The 19,961-nt window shown below is 40.0% G+C and overlaps 1 protein-coding gene across 1 annotated transcript; it reads right to left on the bottom strand.

The window, feature by feature from the left end:
• Positions 1-7,890: 7,890 nt before the first annotated feature.
• On the bottom strand, positions 7,891-19,637 carry khdrbs1b (KH domain containing, RNA binding, signal transduction associated 1b). Its single transcript, XM_061897378.1, has 9 exons — positions 19,336-19,637; positions 15,034-15,158; positions 13,534-13,650; positions 13,146-13,292; positions 9,019-9,140; positions 8,725-8,935; positions 8,558-8,625; positions 8,216-8,274; positions 7,891-8,139 (listed from the first exon to the last, which is right to left on the bottom strand). Exons 1-9 carry the CDS (start codon positions 19,433-19,435, stop codon positions 8,033-8,035), a joined length of 1,056 nt encoding a protein of 351 aa, XP_061753362.1. The 5' UTR covers positions 19,436-19,637; the 3' UTR covers positions 7,891-8,032.
• Between the last annotated feature and the right edge of the window lie 324 nt (positions 19,638-19,961).

The raw sequence follows: 19,961 nt of genomic DNA, 5'->3' as shown, positions 1-19,961 counted from the left end.
TAGTCACTTTCCCAGCGCTGACACCGGTGGCACGGCCGGTGCCGCTGAAAGCGAGCGGCGCCGTACGCGCTTATCAAACCGCCAGGTGACTTCGAACCTGCCGACCCGTCAGTGAGGTACTGCTGCAGCTACAACAGGGTTAGTAACACGGGAACATGCCCCCTGCCACATTATGACCTCCTTTTTCATGGCTTTAAATCTTTTACAGTAGGCTTTTACACTTGTGCAATATTTTATAAATATGTTATAATCTAATTACCGGACTGCAATACTTTTCATTCAATGACTGTAAAGATCATGTAAAAACAAGAGTTTAAAGAAATCATACTGTTCCATTACTTTGTTCATTTTACTGTCACTACTCAACTGCTAAAGAACTGTAGACACCTTAATATTTGTTTGCTTCCTATACTGTATATACTGTTATACTATTTGATCTTGCACTGGTACTGTATTTGACTACTGTACTTCTACTTGTACTGATACTTCTACCATAACTACTGTGACTTATTTTGCAACTTGTCTTGCACAATAAGACAAGAGCTATTCAATTTTTTGTATTTAGTGTATTAGATTCTGCAACTAGTGTTTGGATCTCACTGTACGCAATATCTGAAGAGCATGGAAAAAAGCATTTCACTGTGGTGTACTCTGCATGTGACGAATAAACTTTCAACCTTATTTGGGACTTCAGATAGATTGTGGTAATACAACCGGTGCACCTTCCAATATCAAAAGGTAGTAGAAATGTAATAGATCAGTTAAAATGTAAAATCACTTAAATTTCATTAAAAGCCTGCTGAAACCCACTACGACCGACCACGCAGTCTTAAGAGTTTATATATCAAATGATGAAATATTAACATTGCAACACATGCCAATACGGCCGGTTTAGTTTACTAAATTACAATTTTAAATTTACCGCGGCGTTTCTTATTGAAAACGTCGCGGAATGATAACACGTGTTTGTGACGTCTCGGGTTGTAGCGAACATATTAGCCCAGCACCACTTCCGGCTAAAAGTAGTCTCTTTTCACCACATAATTACACAGTATTTTGGACATCTGTGTTGCTGAATCTTTTGCAATTTGTTCCATTAATAATGGAGACCATAAAGAATAATGATGTTGGTGGAAAGCGGTGGATTGCAGCTGCCTTTAGCACCGAAACACAGCCGGTGTTTGTTGTGAAGCTTTAACACAGAACCGTCAAGCGAACATGTTTTCTATAGTCCACCAGCAAGATTTTGGATGGGACAATTGTGATATTAAGTCGTCTCTAACCGGAGACTTCAGTGGATTAAGCGACCTCATCCTGCAGCTCAAAAAGGCAGCTGTGATCTTGGCTTCTCCATTGGCTTTTTTGAGAGACACTGCCGTTCACCGCAGCCATCCGACTTTCAGGTATGACTTTACAATCTCACTAAAACACTGTTAAAACAATAAGCAGATAAGGGATTTTCCTGAATTATCCTAGTAAATCTGTCTAAATCTGAAACGCTCACACTTCCGCCGCCTGGAGCCATCGACTTTTTTTTAGTGCCTCACTTAACTTTCTTCATCCACGAATCTTTCATCCTCGCTCAAATCAATGGGGAAATCGTCGCTTTCTCGGTCCGAAGAGCTCTTGCTGCTGGAGCCTGATTATAAACAATGTGAGGATCCCTACAACCCATGACGTCACGCGCACATCGACTGCTACTTCCGGTAGAGGCAAGTTTTTTTTTTAATTAGCGACCAAAAGTTGCAAACTTTATCGTCGATGTTCTCTAATAAATCCTCTCGGCAAAAATATGGCAATATTGCAAAATGATCAAGTATGACACATAGAATGGACCTGCTATCCCCGTTTAAATAAGAAAATCTCATTTGAATAAGCCTTTAATATTTTTCAATTCATTATAACATATTTGTTGAGTTTTACATTTGTCTGCAAAACTTATTTCTAATTTTTAATATTTGAGTAGATATCACAGAGAGTTTGAATTCATTTCAGTTTGTCCTTGGTTAATATTGTAGTCAGGAAGTAGTCTTTACCATTAAAGTACCACTGATAGTCACACTCACAGGCTAGGTCTGGTGAAATTACTTTGCATTGGACCCATCCTCTTGTTCCATGCCCTGGGAGGTGAGGGGAACAGTGAGTATCAGCAGTGGTCACGCTCAGGAATCATATTGGCGACTTAACCGATTCCAACCCTCGATGCTGATTGACGAAAAGGGAGGTAATGGGTCCCATTTTTAGTCTTTGGTATGACTTCGCCGGGGTTTAAACTCACAACCTACCGATCTCAGGGCGGACACTCCAACCACAGGTCATTATGTCATTTATTCGGTCAAATGTGCCAGTCTTCTGTTCAACTTACAAAGTGTATAAACTCCAAGCATTTTGTAACACACCATCTGTTTAATTATGCGAGGCTTAGTTGTAGGTTTGATTACCATATTTGGAGGTGTTGACATTGCCATGTAAAACCGTGAATGCTCTTATCAGCATACACACAATTAGCATCGAGTTAACGCATTTTGAAAGGTAGACCCTTACAATTGGTTGGCTTTGAAAATACTGACAGAGCAGTGTTGAGTATTCAGTGTTAGTCTTACTGCAAAATGGAAAAAATTCATTTTTGTCCACAAAATTGTACACGCATTACCCTGAAAGACAATATTGCCATTTTATTTAACATACAGAAAAACATGTTCATAAGTATACACAGCATTTTGCTCAATACTTTGTTGATGCACCTTTGCCAGTAGCTTGGCACACATATATGGGCAGTACCTCTCAAGCTCCAGCAGGTTGGATGGGAAGCGTTGATGCATAGCCATTTTTAGATCTTTCCAGAGATATTCAATAAGATTAAAGACATTGAGAGAGTTGTCCTGAAACCAATCCTATATCTTGGCTGTGTGAAGGTTGTACTCCTGCCAAAAGATGAACCATCGCCCTAGTCTGAGTTCTATAGCGTTCTGCAGCAGGATTCCATCCAGCATGTCTCTGTACATTGCTGCCTTCATCTTTCCCACTATCTTGACTAGTCTCCCAGGTCCTGCCGCTGAGAAACATCCCCACAGCATGATGCTGCCACCACCATGCTTCACTGTAGGGATGGTAATGGCCTGGTGATGAGCAGTGTCTGGTTTCTTTAAAACAGGATGTCTTGCATTCACGCCAAATAGTTCTATGTACAAAGACAAAAAGGATAGAAACCAACGCTTCCCATCCAACCCGACGGAGCTTGAGAGGTGCCGCAAAGAGGGATGGGAAAAGCGGTCCAAAGATAGGTGTGCCAAACTTATGGCATCGCATTCAGAAAGACTTGCGGCTGTAATTGCTGCCAAAGGAGAATTTAAGTTTTGAGAAATGGCTGTGAATATGCACCATATTTTTCGGAGTATAAGTCGCACCTGCCAAAAATGCATAAGAAAGAAGGAATAAAAACATAAGTCGCACTGGAGTATAAGTCACATTTTTTGGGGAAATTTATTTGATAAAACCCAACACCAAGAATAGACATTTGAAAGGCAATTTAAAATAAAGAATAATGAACAGGCTGAATAAGTATACGTTATATGAGGCACAAATAACCAACTGAGAACGTGCCTGTTATGTTGACGTAACATAAGGTAAGAGTCATTCAAATAACTAACATATAGAAAATGCTATAAGTTTACCAAACAAACAGTTACTCCTAATCGCAAATCCGACAAAATCTTATAAAACTAGTCTCCTACGTGAATGAGCTAAATAATATTTGATATTTACGGTAATGTATTAATTTCACACATAAGTCGCTCCTGAGTATAAGTCACACCCCCAGCCAAACTATGAAATAAACTGCGACGTATATTCCGAAAAATACGATAATTTTGTTTTTTTAGATTTAAATTGCTAAATAAAAATAAATGTTTGCACATCATTACAGATTTGGGTGTGTAAACTTTTGTCCTCAAAAGTCAGACTTTTGGAGTAAGGCTTTGATAAATGAAGCACTGTGAATAAGTTATTTCGGTAAGTCTTGAGAAGCACAAAGTTGTCAGTCTGAAAAAACTAATGTGCATTCCCAATTTTGAATCTTAATAGTGATAGAAGTGTAAAAATTAGTACAATGTGGTTGACAACCTTTTTCACAACATGTTGCTATATAGCAGGGGTCGGGAACAATGTTCCCTCTAAGGTACGCGCCTGTGCAATTGCACACTGCTCACGCCTCCTCTGCGCACGGCAAATCTAGGTTGCGCACAAAATCGAATAAAAAGATTAGCGCATAACAGTGTTCACATCTGCCGTCGCTCACATGTGCGACACTGAATGCTTAAGGAGTTTTGGCGTTTGCTCACACATGAAAAATTGGAGGGAAAGTTGGCCGGCAACCTTTTTGGCTGAGAGAGCCATGAAAGCCAAATATTTTTAAATGTATTTCCGTGAGAGACATTTTTTAACACTGAATACAACTAAATGTGCGCATTTTTAAGCAAGACCCACCTTCTTAGAGTATAATTAGTCTTATTCTTTTTAATAACATTGTTATTCTGAAGCTAACCAATAATAAATATAATACTTCTTGCCATTAATGAGACTTCTTGAACAGGTGTGGTTTTATTTTCCTGAAGGAACTCTCCTGAAGGAATCAATAAAGTACTATATATCTATCTAGAAAATGGATGGATGAGTGCATGAGAAAGTTTTATATTTTGAACGTTTTTACCACTGATTACTAGCGAAATTTTTAGTTACTTAGTGTTAAAGGGGAACATTATCACCAAACCTATGCAAGCGTCAATATATACCCTGATGTTGCAGAAAAAAGACCATGTATTTTTTTAACAGATTTCCAAACTCTAAATGGGTGAATTTTGGCAAATTAAATGCCTTTCTGTTTATCGGTCTTTTAGCGATGACGTCAGAACGTGACGTCACCGAGGTAACACACCCGCCATTTTCATTTTCACATTACAAACACCGGGTCTCAGCTCTGTTAGTTTCCGTTTTTTCGACTATTTTTTGGAACCTTGGAGACATCATGCCTCGTCGGTGTGTTGTCGGAGGGTGTAACAACAGTAACAGGGAGGGATTCAAGTTGCACCACTGGCAAGAAATCTGCCGCCAGACCCCCATTGAATGTACCAAAGTGTCTTCACTTTTGACCGGCGATGCTAAGACAGACATGGCACAGAGATGTATGGATAACCTGCAGATGCATTTGCAACGATTAAGTCAACGAAATCACAAAGGTGAGTTTTGTTGATGTTGTTGACTTATGTGCTAATCAGACATATTTGGTCACGGCATGACTGCCAGCTAATCGATGCTAACATGCTACGCTAATCAATGCTAACATGCTATTTACGCTAGCTGTGTGTACATTTGAAACTAGATACCCACATTTAATGCGAAACAAACACTTACCAATCGATGGATTTAAGTTGCTCCAGTGTCACAAGATGCGAAAGTCCTGATCATTTGGTCTGCACATTTTACCGGCGATGCTAATAAGGCAGCCATGCTATGGTCGAATAGCGTCAATAGCTATTCGCTCAATAGCTTCAATTTCTTCTTCAATTTCGTTTTCGCTATCTGCCTCCATACTCCGACCATCTGTTTCAATACTTGCGTAATCTGTTGAATCGCTTAAGCCGCTGAAATCAGAGTCTGAATCCGAGTTAATGTCGCCATATCTTGCTGTGGTAACCGCCATGTTTGTATTGGCAGCCCTGTATGACGTCACAGGGAAATGGATAGTGGTTTCGAAGATAGCGAAAATAGGGCACTTTAAAGCTTTATTTAGGGATATTCCAGAACCGGTAAAATTTTTTTAAAAACTTCAAAAAATACAACAAGCCACTGGGAACTGATTTTTATTGTTTTTAACCATTTTGAAATTGTGATAATGTTCCCCTTTAAGCAATGTTAGCTAAAATTTATCTTAGAGCCAGATGCAGTCATCTAAAGAGCCACATCTGGATCGAGAGCCGTAGGTTCCCTACCACTGCTAAATAGGAACACCACAGATTTCTATTAAAATTGTACTCAGGGTTTTTGTCCTAGTGTTTAAGCAGCATGAGTTACGGGTAATAAAGATGAGGTCCATAATGGAAACGGCGGCACCAACCTGATGGTCACATGGCCTTAGTCCAGCTGTCTGCTCAAGAGTTTCCAGGCACTTAGCGAGCAACCTAGACAAGACGGGCCTGGAGGGAGCAAAAAGCCCAAATCAATACACGGCCAATAGAACACTCGATAAGTACTTGAGATATCATGCAACATGTCTACTAAAAATATATATTCATGCAACTCAAACACTTAAGAAACATTACACAGTACAAAAAATGACAGATTTGGCACTCTTCATTTTAGCATGAGTTGCATTAACACTAGCCTGATTATTACTACTGGTATGATATTGGAAGTTATTTTTCTTACTTTTGAGTCTTTTTATTTTTTTCTCTTTTAAAAAAAACTTGTACGCATTTACCAGCAGGTTTAAAGTCAAAAGCTAAACACACTACGAAATTAAACATTTAGGGTTAGGTTACCTTTACAGTGGTTAAAAGCATCCTCTCCATTGCACTGCCATTAGTGTGTCATTCATGACAATGAGGCCTAGACCTGAATGGTGGTTTGAATTCAGTTAATTTGCAGTGGGTATGAAAGCAATTTAACGATTACGACCACAAGTAAGATGATTGAAAAAGTTTTATACATACCCAGGCATTCAATGCTTTAGAACTCTATACACATTAGGAAGCTATCCGGGTTATTTTAGAGGTCTTACCTCTGGGTCCTTTTTAAAAAGTATAGAAAGAGAGAGAGAGAATAAGTCGAGCTCTTCAGACATCATTTAGTGGGGTTAAAGACGTCAATGCATTCATTTAGATTTAAAATGCGCTTTTGACTGAGCAAACAAAACAAAAAAAAAAACCTTACATCTGACTGCCGCCAGAGAACAAATAAAGCAAGTTAAGTTTCATTTAAAAAACCACTAAGCTTTATTGACAAATTGCTGCAAAACATCTTTTGGACAGATTTAGTAACTTATTTAGGCAAGCTTACACATGTAGCATTCTGCATTTTATGGAGAGGGTACAGAGACTAGTGTGAGGAATAAGTACAGTTAGGAGCTTTTAAAATATGTACAAGAGTTGGGATTGAGCTGCAGGATCCCTTCTCTATTAAAAGAGACGACCCATGTGGAGATTTGTGTCCCAATCCTTTTGTGGTTTGTGTGCATGCAAGTTTATTGACAATCAGATCACAACATTAAAGACCTGAAGTGCTTCTCTAAAGCATAACATAAGGCCATTGCTTTACAGTGAATTTACTTCTTTTGGTTTTACATGAAGGTCAAATTGAGGATATGAGGACAGTCCATCTCAACAGTGTCTTATTAGGGCTATATTTCAAAACTCTAAATGTACAACAATGACAATGCTGCCTAAACCTACATGGGTGTTTTAGAGCTATTTAAAACAAAGCATCACAAAGAATGTATTCCATTAACTTTATTGTTCACTTCATTTTAAATGTTTTTGATTTCTATATTACAAGTTTAAAAAGGTCTTTTATTTGACTATATTAACAGAATTTTGAAATGTAGCCTAAATGGGAATCTGCAACTGAACCTTGACAGATTATTAAAAAAAAAAAAACAATAAAAATGGATACTTTAAGACAGGTGGAGTACGAGCCACTAGTTAAACTTGAAGTTATTACTATTACAAAACAGTCTTTGAAAAAAAATTGCCAATAATGCCAGAGGGACTGGTCAAAGAAAAGAATACAAGAAAAATAAAAACTTATTAACAGCCACTTTGGTTGATTGGTTGTGTTAGAGGGGAATGTGGGTCAGGTGTGGTCAAATCACAAACAGAATTTCAGTCCCCGATCTTGTAAGAAAGTCCAATGTCAGAAAAACAAATAAAACCTGTAAAAGAAACCAAAGCCAAAACGGACAATTACTTGTGTCAGGCTGCTTAAAGCGACAGCTGCCGTTGTCGACAGGTAACACTGTAAAGGGGAGGGCGGGGCCACTTCAGTATGCTCTGTATGGGTGCTCCCTGTATGGCGTCTTGGCACCTCTGGAGGCAGGCGGGGCTTTGCTTGGAGCTGCTCTCTGGTTCCCGTTCCAATCATCCTGGGCTGAGGACCACACATAAGCGTCCTAATTGCAACATCTACTGGTTCACCCATCAGTCAAATAGTGTGCATGTCATACCATAAGTGTCATAGGACTCTGCAGACTCTCCATGTCCATAGTCGTAGTATTGTGGTTCTCTGGTAGGCAGACATGGGAAGACAGATGTAAAAAAAAAATAAAAATACCAGACTTTAATCTCAGGCAAACATCAAGTACCCAGTGAGGGAAATGTCTAGGGTGGATGCTAATTGGCTTCCGTGCACGAGATCTTCCAAGTATCATCTAGGCTAGTTTGGTGCCAATTTGATTAAAAAAAAAAAAAAAAAAAACGAAAGGAAAGAATGCTTGCTGTGCTTGGAGACTATTTCAAGGGAAGGCAGTCGGTGACAAAGCAAAGAGAAATAGGTGTGAGTCACTCACGCCTGCTGCTGATTGTAATAGTTGCCATATGAGTCGTAGTTCGCAGCATCGTAGCTCTCGTTGTAGCCCTGGAGAGGAGAAGGAACAAAAGAATAGGGAGGGTCTTGTTAGAGAGGCGGGGATGCCACTGTCAGTCTTTCATTATGAGTTTCTCTGACAGTACTTACATATCCATCATAGCTCTCGCCGCCTGTAGCAGAAGTTTGCTGGTGGGATTGCATCCTCTGTGGGGGCCCAGCAGCTGATGGCCTGGCACGGGATGCCGCAGCTCCCCTGCCAGATGCAGCGGCAGGCCCTCCTCGTCCTGACGGGGCGCCTCTGACTGTGCCCCCTCTGGCTCCCCGAGCAGCAGCACCACGAGGTGGCATTCCCCTCCCCCTGAAAACAGGCCAGGAGAGCATCCTCAGTGATAAAGTCAAACATGCATTTGTGTCACCTCCGTGTGCAATGTCACTCTTTACCTGTGCGTTCCTGGGGGGCCGCCACGTGCCCGGATTCCTCTTCCTCGGCCTCCATGTTCCTGGCCTCCATTCAGGTAGCCCATCTCCATGAACTGCTCTTGGCAGATATCGTCGGTCACATCCTGTGTGTAGGGCATAAATTGACAAGTGTGACATTGAGGAAGCAGTGACTCAGAATAATTATTATGCAGACACTTAAACATTGGGATAAACTGTATATATATTTTTTTTTTTTTACCAAATTTGAATATTTAAAAAACACTTGCCATTTTCAGGCATGTCAGCACTCTTTAAGGGGGAAAAAAAACTGACGAAAAGAAGAAAATTTGTGTCGACACCAAGTGCTGCCATGCAGGCACAGACAGAAACATTTGAAAATCAAGACTACATTTCATCCAATTAAGTGCATTTCTACAGTATACTTTCCCTTCAGAATTGTTCCCATCAACCAACCGCTTTTGGCCGTCTTTGACATGATTTTTGTTTTTAGTAGATCATTTACTGACATTACCATTGAAAATGTAAAGGAAAAATCCCTTTACAAGCATGCTAAACCACACCCTCTCAGGGAATATACCTTCTCACTGGCTAATAAATGCAAGAGAACTTCAACGGGTTCAGGACCAAGTGTTCAGAATGTAATCACCAAATATAATTAGCGGCAAAGTACAAAATGGTCAACGTTGTGGCTAGCAAGATGGATAAAGCCAACTAGCTTGTTTCGCCGCCCCTGATCATCTCTGTTTATATTTAATAGTTTTAATCCAAAACGCAGAAGTGATATTTTGACACAAAAATTAATGTTTAAAAACACAGATTTCCATGTTTTTAATGGACATTCCACATGCCTGCATTTCATAACACGCATGAGGAAGTGAAGCACCTGGCCTGGAACAGTTTAAGGGCTTGGCCTGGGCTAACTATTGCACACGGCCAACCTTGCTTGTTAAAACTGCTTCGCATTACCAAGCTCCAAAAGCCCACGAAGTGAGAAAATGAAACCAAGCGACACCATCACATTCTATACAAAATAAGGTTGAGTAGGTTTGGTGTAATACTGCAGACTAACAAAAGTGTAACGACAACAAAGCTTCCTGTGTGATCGCATGACCAATACGTCATTCATTTCACACACAAAAAGTTTGGAGTGGATTAGCAAGGCTGTTTTCCAGAGCAGCACAAATCCCGCAACACAATTCACCATTTTCCTATTGGGAGCAATTTAGAGCGCTGCCCTGTGACCCAATCAATTATTTTCCTGGACCCGACCTGCGCGTAAAATGGAGACAGAGCTTTAATGACGAGGAAAAAGACAGAATACTCAACGCAGATGGCAGCTTTCAATTACCTACTGCATGAGCCGTTTGACTGCTAACAAATTCATCTATGGCGACATGCAGTGTCACTGCAGCACCATCTAACAGGCCAGCTGGGTGACAGGTCTTTACCCCCTCAAGGTGTTGGATGAGCTTTGTGAGCACACTGCAGAAATGATCAAATAAATAAATCGTGCAGTGTCACCAAAAAAAAAAAAAAAAAAAAAAGACCTGCAGACACTCGACTAGAGGCCTTGATTTGCTTTCTGTATCTTTCAACTAATCTACACACATCAAAAAAGTCCTGCACGGACCCAAGACGCAGGTATGTCATTAAAAATTTAAAAACTCGAAAATACACAAATTCCTGTCTTGAATACAAATTAAAGTCATGAAACATCAAATTACAGCCATCTGGCAGCTTCTCGCACAACACGTTTATCTCCCCCCTCTTCAGAATATTGCTCCCCATTTAAAAATGTGAAGCCTTCCACAAACCCCACATTGTTAAAGAGCAACTAGCACAGGTTCAAAGCAGATCAAGAACTTCAAAATAAAACCCATCCAGTAAGTGCAGGCAGCAAATTGGGAACTTAAAATCCCAGCTGTCTGAGAGTTAAACAAGTCTCGATGAGATCTGGCAGTAGACAAACAGTACCACTGCTATTCCACACTACTTTACTGGACGACATGTGCGAGAGGGCTTTGCCGTTACATGCAGTGCTGAATCAACATTTGGATGGAGAGCACCATTAGCGCAACAGAAAAAGCGTTTTCAAAAGGCCTGTGGGGTGAATCCTAATATTGTCATCATGCCAGCCATGAGTCAAGCAGCGGGCTCCTAATGTTTACAGGCTGCTAAGATTGTCTGTGAAAGGGGAACTTGCAAAGGAAAACAATAGTCAAGATCCTAACGGAAGAATCAATCTGAAAGTGTAACTCTTATCTCTCCACGGCCTCGCATCTGCTCTAATTCAGGCATGAAGGTGAGTTGATAGTGATATGACATGTCTAGACACAAACGTGTGATGAGTATAAATAGAAACTAAGGACAGAGTACAGGGACGTTGTGTGAGAACCAACAGTCATGTAAAATAGTTTGACAATTGATGTAAGTAAACCTCCGATATTTGACTACACTGACATTGAATTTCTCACACAGCTTAATGCACGCTACAAACCCCCTACTTTAACTTAAATGTGCTACACAAAATCATTAAGGAGCTGATAAGTTAGCTATTGGTTGAAAAACATGGCCGCCATCAAAATGTGATAATTTTAATGATCATAAAACAAAGGACATCTATTACATGTGCTATCCCCAGGGAGCGTGCAGAGGTACAGCAGGTGGATCATGCAATTTTTGGTTAATAAGACTTTATTTTAACAATCTTTTACATCCCCACGTCTTCCACACAACTAAAAAGTCTTTAAATACACGTTACCATTGACCCAAAATACAGTAGTGCAGTTTAGAGATGGCGGTCGCTAAGCCACCATACTCTATGTACCTCGCAGATCTACACTAAACACGAAACTGATCTCATAATTCACATTAGTATTTAAAACATATTGTGAATAACATTGTAGTTGCCAACGATTCGCAATGTGCTACTGTTTTATTTGTAGGCCTGGGCCGATATTCGGTTAGTCAATTGACAGACAAATTAAAAATCAAAGATGGTATAATTTTTCCTGCGTCGATAAATTGCCATATGTATGCGTGTTTACGGATTCAAGAGCATTCACACTTTTTAGCAGCTGACTGCATTTGTGCCATAGCGGAATGACAAGAAGTGGGTTAATCACTTTGTCCTTTATATAAAGTGTCTTTGATTCTTTGCGCTGCAAGGCGGAGCCGCTGGCATAACACACAGTGCAACACGTTAGCCCGTGACCAGCACAAGTAGTGAACACGGACAAAATTATTACAAAACCAAATTCCACCGCAACAGTGTGGGAATATTTAGGTTGAAACCTTTGGAACGGGATAAATTTACCAACACACAGAAGCCAGTTTGCTGATTGTGCTCAAACACAACAAACCTGTATGCCCACTTCAAGTACAACCTCGACAGTCTGAACAAGGTCAGTGCAAACAAAACAGCGCAAAACATTGTGTGCTCAAAGAAATTGTGGTTAAAAATGTCACCGAAGACATGCTGCCATTAAATAAGGTTGAAAAAGTACTAGCAGTTCAAAAAGTTCTGCAAACATTAGGCATTTGTCATGTTGCCGGAATCTTCTAGAAAAAATATTTATACATATGAACTGTTAATACATCTGCTTGTACTGTAGTGTTTATATTGTTACTCTGCACTATTGTTTAAGACAGACACTTGTCAGTTAAGAAACTCTACCTCTGCCTACATGTACTTTTTTTCCACCCCCTCTATAACATTTTTACATTGAGATGTAAAAAGTTTACATTCTAATTATAATGTAAAACTATGGATAAAATACAAGGTAATCGCATTTGAAATGATATACATGCATTATTATGTATTATTACATCAGTGGTTAAAAGAATAAAAAAATAATAAAAAACAGGGAAATAAATTATTTTTCGGCCATAATTTCTAGGTCAATATATCATCCAGCAAAATGTCTTATTTGGCCCTGGCCTGGCAATTTGAATATCTTGCTGTATCTGTCCTTCAGTTTGAGGGCCCTTGACCTAAAATATGTTCAAAACCTATAGTTATCCACGTTTTTTAGCATAACACATCAGGATGCCATGAAGCAATTTACAGCAGTGTAAAAACAATTACAACGCAATGTTTCTAATGGAAACACTGTTGCACAACTCACAGGAATTAGGAACTTCTTGACTTCTTCCATGGCGTGGGCCATGCGCAGGTAGGCGTCGGGGACAGGGGCAAACACCTCCACAAACACATGCAGCTCCATGGACAGGTGGGCATATTTTGGCTCGCCTCCGGATCTAAGCTCCTCCTCCTTTAGTGCAGACGATCAGACAATGTAGAATTATCATACGAGAGTGTCATTAACTTTCAGATGGCATCTGTAATGACCGTTTAACTACCTAAATTGGCAGATTACCTTTCCATAAAAAAGATATATGTGCTGTAAATAGACTTATGTAAGCTTTGCCATTGGGCTCACACATGGACCAGATGTTTAATGGCATCAGGAAACCTTGTCCAGTGTCCAAATTTGCAAAATGACTATTATTTACCTTAGTTTTGTCTCTCATTGAGCCCTTGCCCAGCACAGAGATCTTGGCTCCGGTCTCCTCCTGCAGACGTTTGATGGTGTTGCCTTGGGGTCCCAGAATCTTTCCCACAAAGTTGAACTTGAGAAACACAAACAAAGACCGATAAGCCTGACTGGCACCAAACCCAAAAGGAAGCAGAGTGAAGGAGCAATCACTGTCAAGAGTCTTGTCGCGCATCCTGCTGCCTTTTAGTAGCATATTGACCCAGGGAGAGGTCGATACGAGCCCCCGGGGGGAGTAATACAGCCAATGACTGGTCACAACAATCATCGGAGCTACATTTGATTAAAAAGTGGCAATCTTCACATGCACTAGCTTTGAACTAGCTGATTGCTGCGTCACAGTGGGCCAGGGCTGCCAAATAAATTCTGAGAGTTGTAAAAGGGGACCATGGAGAGAAGAAACTAATTTATGAGCATCTTTCAGTCTTGGCTTCCTCCAGAAATGAAAAAATATAAAAGGCAGTGTCACTTACATAATCCACTCTAGGTTACACAAAACGTGGTTATTGTCTCCAAACAGAAGGGAAGACCCAAAATATGGACGTGAAATAGCACATAAAAAATATTTAAGGCATGTTTTATAACATGTCCATGCGCACTAATCACGCCATAAGACCAAGGTTAAGATGGGTAATTTGAGAGTAAACCTTACGATGTATCGTATTTTTCGGACTATTAGTCGCAGTTTATTTTCATAGTTTGGCCGGGGGTGCGACTTATACTCAAGAGCGACTTATGTGTGAAATTATTAACACTTTGCAGTACAATATAAAATATTATTTAGCTCATTCACGAGACTAGAAGTATAAGATTTCATCGGATTTAGGAAATAGGAGTGACAGATTGTTTGGTAAACATGTGCATATTTTATATAAGTATTTGAATGACTCCTACCATAATATGTTACATCAACCTACCAGGCATGTTCTGTAAGTTGGTTATTTATGCGTCGTAACGTACACTTATTCAGCCTGTTCACTATTCTTATTTATTTTAAATTGCCTTTCAAATGTATATTCTTGTTGTTGGGTTTTATCAAATAAATTTCCCCAAATATGCGACTTATACTCCAGTGCAACTTGTTTTTTTCCCTTCTTTATTATGCATTTTCGGCTGGTGCGACTTATACTCTGAACAATACGGTAAATTGGTTATACCTACATAGCCCTTTTCTACCTTCAAGGTACTCAAAGCGCTTTGACACTGTTTCCAAATTTAAACACTGATAACGGGAGCTGCCACGCAAGGCCTTAACCACGACCCATCAGGAGCAAGGGTGAGGTGTTTTGCTCAAGGACACAACGGATGTGACTAGGTTAGTAGAAGGTGGGGCTTGAACAAGAAACCCCCAGGTTGCTGGCACGGCCAATCTCCCGACGGCACCACGCCGTCCCCACTTAATGTCATCGAAACATGATGAATTACGTCACAATGAGGCATAAAAGAAGCAACAACGTACCCTGGGGTTTTGCTTGACAGGTATGAGGATCCGCTCCTTGAGTTTTATGTTATGTTGTGTAAAAAGATCCAGGTACGTGTCAGGCTCGTCCTTCTTGGGTTCACCTTTTTGGATCCTTTCGACTTCTTCATGGGGGGATGGGAAAAATTGCACAATTTCAGACCAAGGAGAAGTGGAATCACAAAATACAAAATGTACATTTGCAATGGCGTCTAGCAGTGGGTCACAAAACACCGCCAGAAAGCCGAGGGGGCATTTACCAAGTCATTAACATCATAAATGGCCAACCCGGGTGGGGGGTGCTGATTACATTTCCAGGCGTACAAACTAGTCCAAAACAGGGCAATGTTAGCACATTAGCAGTAGGACATGAATAGTTTGACGAGTGCAATCAGAATCAGAAATACTTTATTAATCCCAAGGGGCAATTAAAATGTCCACAATGGCAAACATTATGTAAAAACTGCATTAATGGCGTAAACTTTTAATTGTTTACCGGCCCGCCACACATTCTGCAAAAATTTAAAAATTGATTGTATTGTAAAAATAAAATAAAAAACATTTTAAAAAAAAAGTCTCAATGTTGACACAAAGCTGCCATGCAGGCAGTTTTTTTGTCCTTTTGTCTTTATTTTCTTTTTTTTCCCCATTGTTCCCCCCCCAAAAAAAGACAAATCTATGTTATAATGAATTACTTAAAAATTATCACTTTAAAATGTTTGTTGAAAAAATATTGCATATGTTGTGTGGTTGCCATATAAAAACAGTTTTGACAAAAGTGCATAAAACAAACATAATAGTTCTGGCTTAAAATCAACAGATATCGGAAGTTCCATCCATCCATTTTCTTCCGCTCATTCGAGGTCAGGTAGCGGGGGGGGCAGCAGCCTAAGCAGGGAAGCCCGGACTTCCCTCTACCCAGCCAGCTGGGAGACTTCCCAACATGTCCTGGGTCTTCCCCGTGGCCTCCAACCTATCCACCCTATCTCTAAGGGAGAGCCCTGCCACCCGGCGGAGGAAACTCATTTCGGCCGCTTGTACCCATTATCTTGTCCTTTCGGTCATGACCCAAAGCTCATGACCATAAGTGAGGATGGGAACGCTTTGCCTTCCGGCTCAGCTCCTTCACCACAACGGATCGATACAGCGCCCGCATTACTGGAGACGCCGCACCGGTCCGCCTGTCGATCTCACGATCCACTCTTCCCTCACTCGTGAACAAGACTCAGAGGTACTTGAACTCCTCCACTTGGGGCAGGGTCTCCTCCCCAACCCACAGGTGGCACTCCACCCTTTTCCGGCGAGAACCATGAACTTGGACGTGCTGATTCTCATCCCAGTCGCTTTAGAAGTTGTTATATCGGGAGTTGATCTTGAAATGTGTTAAAAGTAAAAAAAATAAAAATGCAACACATTTTGAGTGGGGGACCTTTCGGATCTCAAATATATTTAGTACGATTTTATTTAACTTTTCACTGTGATTAATCAAAAATATTAAATAACTAAAATCAATGGTGTCCTGCATTATTGATCTTTGCTAAAGTACCAATGATTGTCACACACACACAGTAGGTGTGGTGAAATTTGTCCTTGATCCCCTTGATCACCCCCTGGGAAGTGAGCAGTGGGCAGCAGCTGTGCCGCGCCCGGGAATCATTTATGATGATTTAACCCCCAATTCCAGTCCTTGATGCTGAGTGCCAAGCAGGGAGGCAATGGGTCCCATTTTTTCAAAGTCTTCGGTATGACTCGGCCGGGGTTTGAACTCCCAACCTACCGATCTCAGGGCGGACACTAACCACTAGGTCATTGGTTCTCAACCTTTTGTCAGTGATGTACCCCCTGTGAACATGTTTTTAATTCAAGTACCCCTTAATCAGAGCAAAGCATTTATGATTGGAAAAAATCGACGAAGTAAAATACAGCACTATTTCCTCAGTTTCTGGTTTATTAAATTGTATAACAGTGCAAAATATTGCTCATTTGTAGTGGTCTTTCTTGAACTATTTGGAAAAAATATATAAAATTATCTAAAAACTTGTTGAAAAATAAACAAGTGATTCAATTATAAACAAAGATTTCTACACAGAAGTAATCAACTTAAAGTGCCCTCTTTGGGGATTGTAATAGAGATCCATTTGGATTCATGAACCTAATTCTAAACATCTCATCACAAAAAAAAAAAAAAGACATCAATATTTATGGAACATGTCTACAAAAAATCTAGCTGTCAACACTAAATATTGCATATCTTTTCACAGTTTATGAACTTAACTTCATATTTTGTTGAAGTATTATTCAGTAAACATATTTATAAAGAATGTTTTAATTGTTGCTATTTTTAGAATATTAAAAAAAAATCTCAAGTACCCCCAGGGGTACGCTTACCCCATTTGAGAACCACTGCACTAGGCCAATGAGGGCTTTAAGGAACACTCCTGAAGGAATCAATAAAGAATATCGATCTAAATACCGCATATTTCAGTTTTACTATAAAAAACAAAGTTGTCTTTGACAGAAGAAGCATAAAACCTTATTTTAGTGACTGATACCCTCTATGCTCCCCAGGAGCCCTAAGGATTACAAAAAAAATTAAAGCTGCAAGCAGTGGTCTTAGTCATAGAGGTTTTTGTTTCATGTCTCAACAACATTCCTAACAGAAGTTACAAGCAGCTTTGTCTGTCTTTTTTTCCTAGGGGGCGCTAGAGCACAATTTAGATTTTTTGGGGGGTTTGGTTTTTTATTAGATGGCCATTTTCCCCAGTGCTGATGTCTGTGTAAAATTTGGTGAGTTTTGAAGCATGTTAAGGAGTCAAATCACAGCTCGGCGTTTTGTGGATGTTGATAAATGGCTTTCGCTTTGCATAGTAGAGCTTTAACTTGCACTTTGAAGCATTTCAAAGGGGTTAAATTACAGCTCAGAGGCAAAAATTACTTTTAGTAAACTGCACAGGGGTTCTTTGAAGGTGCGTAAAATCAAAACCGGAGCAGTTATAAAAACTCTGAATAACTTTTAATCAGAAGGGTTCAATCTCTCTCCTGTGCGAGTTTGAAGCCGAGGCGACAAACGCGCTCAGAGATGACAATGTGAGACCTACATAGAGGCTTTCGTTTCATGTGTCTCCGACATTCATACCGAAAGTTACAAGCAGTTTTGTGTGTGTTTTCTTCCTAGAAGCAGTTTTTTCTGTGTTTTTTTATTCAAAAATTGCGCTTGAGCACAAAAAGACTGCTTGTAACTTCCGTTAGCAATGTCGTAGAGACATGAAACAAAAACTTCTATGTAGGTCTAACCTAGACCTACATTTCCTAATTGTACACCCTCGGGCAAATAACAGTACGTTGGCAAAAACCCTTCAAAACAAATTTTTTTGCAATTTTGAGGTTTTTTTTTTTTTTATTAGATCGCAATTTTTGTCGGTCCTGATGTGTGTGTCCAGTTTGGTGAGTTTTGAAGCATTTTAAGGGGGTCAAGTTACAGCTCAAAGAGGCAAAAATTGCATTTTTGGCGAAAATTTTGTTTTAAAAGGGGTTTTTGCCAACTTCCTGTTGATTTTAGCCCGAGGATGTACAATTAGGAAATGTAGGTCTGAGTTGGACCTACATAGAGGTTTTTGTTTCATGTCTCTACGACATTGCTAACGGAAGTTACAAGCAGTCTTTTGTTTTTTCTTCCTAGGGGGCGCTAGCGCGTAATTTTGATATTTGGGGTTTGGTTGCCATACCGATTGTGTAAAATTTGATGATAATAAAGAAGAAGAATAATAAAGAAAGAATAATAAAACCTTACAAATTCAATAGGGTCCTTTGACCCATTGTAAAATGACTCCTTTGGGAGTTATTTTACAATGGGTCTTGCGGACCCTAAAAATCCATATATTTTATTATGGTTTGAAAATGAAAAATATCAAAATGGCCCCGCATGCTCACATGTTTCCGTGTGCGGCCCTCTGGGGAAAAGGTTTGGAGACCCCTGGTTTAGAGTGTCGCTGTAACTGCGTAGTTTTTTAAAAAAAAATTGGGGGGAGGGGGTTTACAAAACATAAAAATGGAAAACGTGAATTAAATAATGAGTAGTAAGAAGTGTAGATACCAATAAAGTTTGTTTAAGAGTTGCTTATAATGTCCACGTCGACAGGTTACAAAACACGTTAACTACAAAGCACGTGTTAAACATGGCGCTCAACGGCTTTTTCCGGACTTTTTGTCGACACTTACAAGAAACACAAAATGGCTCACAAACACCAAAAAAAAAAACGGCTTCAAAAATACACACCGAGGTCGTTTAATTTGTTTGTTTACCTGCGTTTATAAGTTTGGTGGCGTGCGTGAACGACGAGTCCAGGCTGCTCTTTTCCAGCAGCAGCTCGGAGAGACAAGATTTGTTGTCGCCGTTCTCCATTTTGACTTGAGAGCGAGAAAAAGTGAGGTTTTTCAGTTGGAGTTACAAAAAAAAATCCCAACGACGGAGGTTTTTTAAAAAAAAAAAGTAGTCCAGTTATATAATGAAGAGATTTACTCTGAACAATTGCCGCTACTTTAATGTCGTCGTCGTCGACCGCTCGCCGTCGTCTCTTCGACTAAAATGAGAGACGAGGCGCCGGGTGTGCTGCCTTTCTCCACACGGCGGACGTGACGTCGGCGTGACGTCACCTTCCAAGCCACGCCTCCTAATGCTTACACTACAACAGGGGTGTCCAAACTTTTTCCACTGAGGGCCACATACGGAAAAATTAAACCATGCAGTGGCCGTTTTGATATTTTTCATTTTCAAACCATAACAAAATATATGGACTATTTTCTTTTTTTTTACCTTTAGGACTTCCAGGGACCATAGAGCAGTGGTTCTCCAATGGGGGTACTTGAAGGTATGCCAAGGAGTACATGAGATTTTTTTTTAAATATTTTAAAAATAGCAACAATTAAAA

The sequence above is a fragment of the Nerophis ophidion genome, linkage group LG04 (assembly GCF_033978795.1).
Source record: "Nerophis ophidion isolate RoL-2023_Sa linkage group LG04, RoL_Noph_v1.0, whole genome shotgun sequence".
Taxonomy (NCBI): Eukaryota; Metazoa; Chordata; class Actinopteri; order Syngnathiformes; family Syngnathidae; genus Nerophis; species Nerophis ophidion.
Note: the sequence above shows the minus strand (reverse complement) of the source record. Positions and strands in the feature narration are given on the sequence as shown.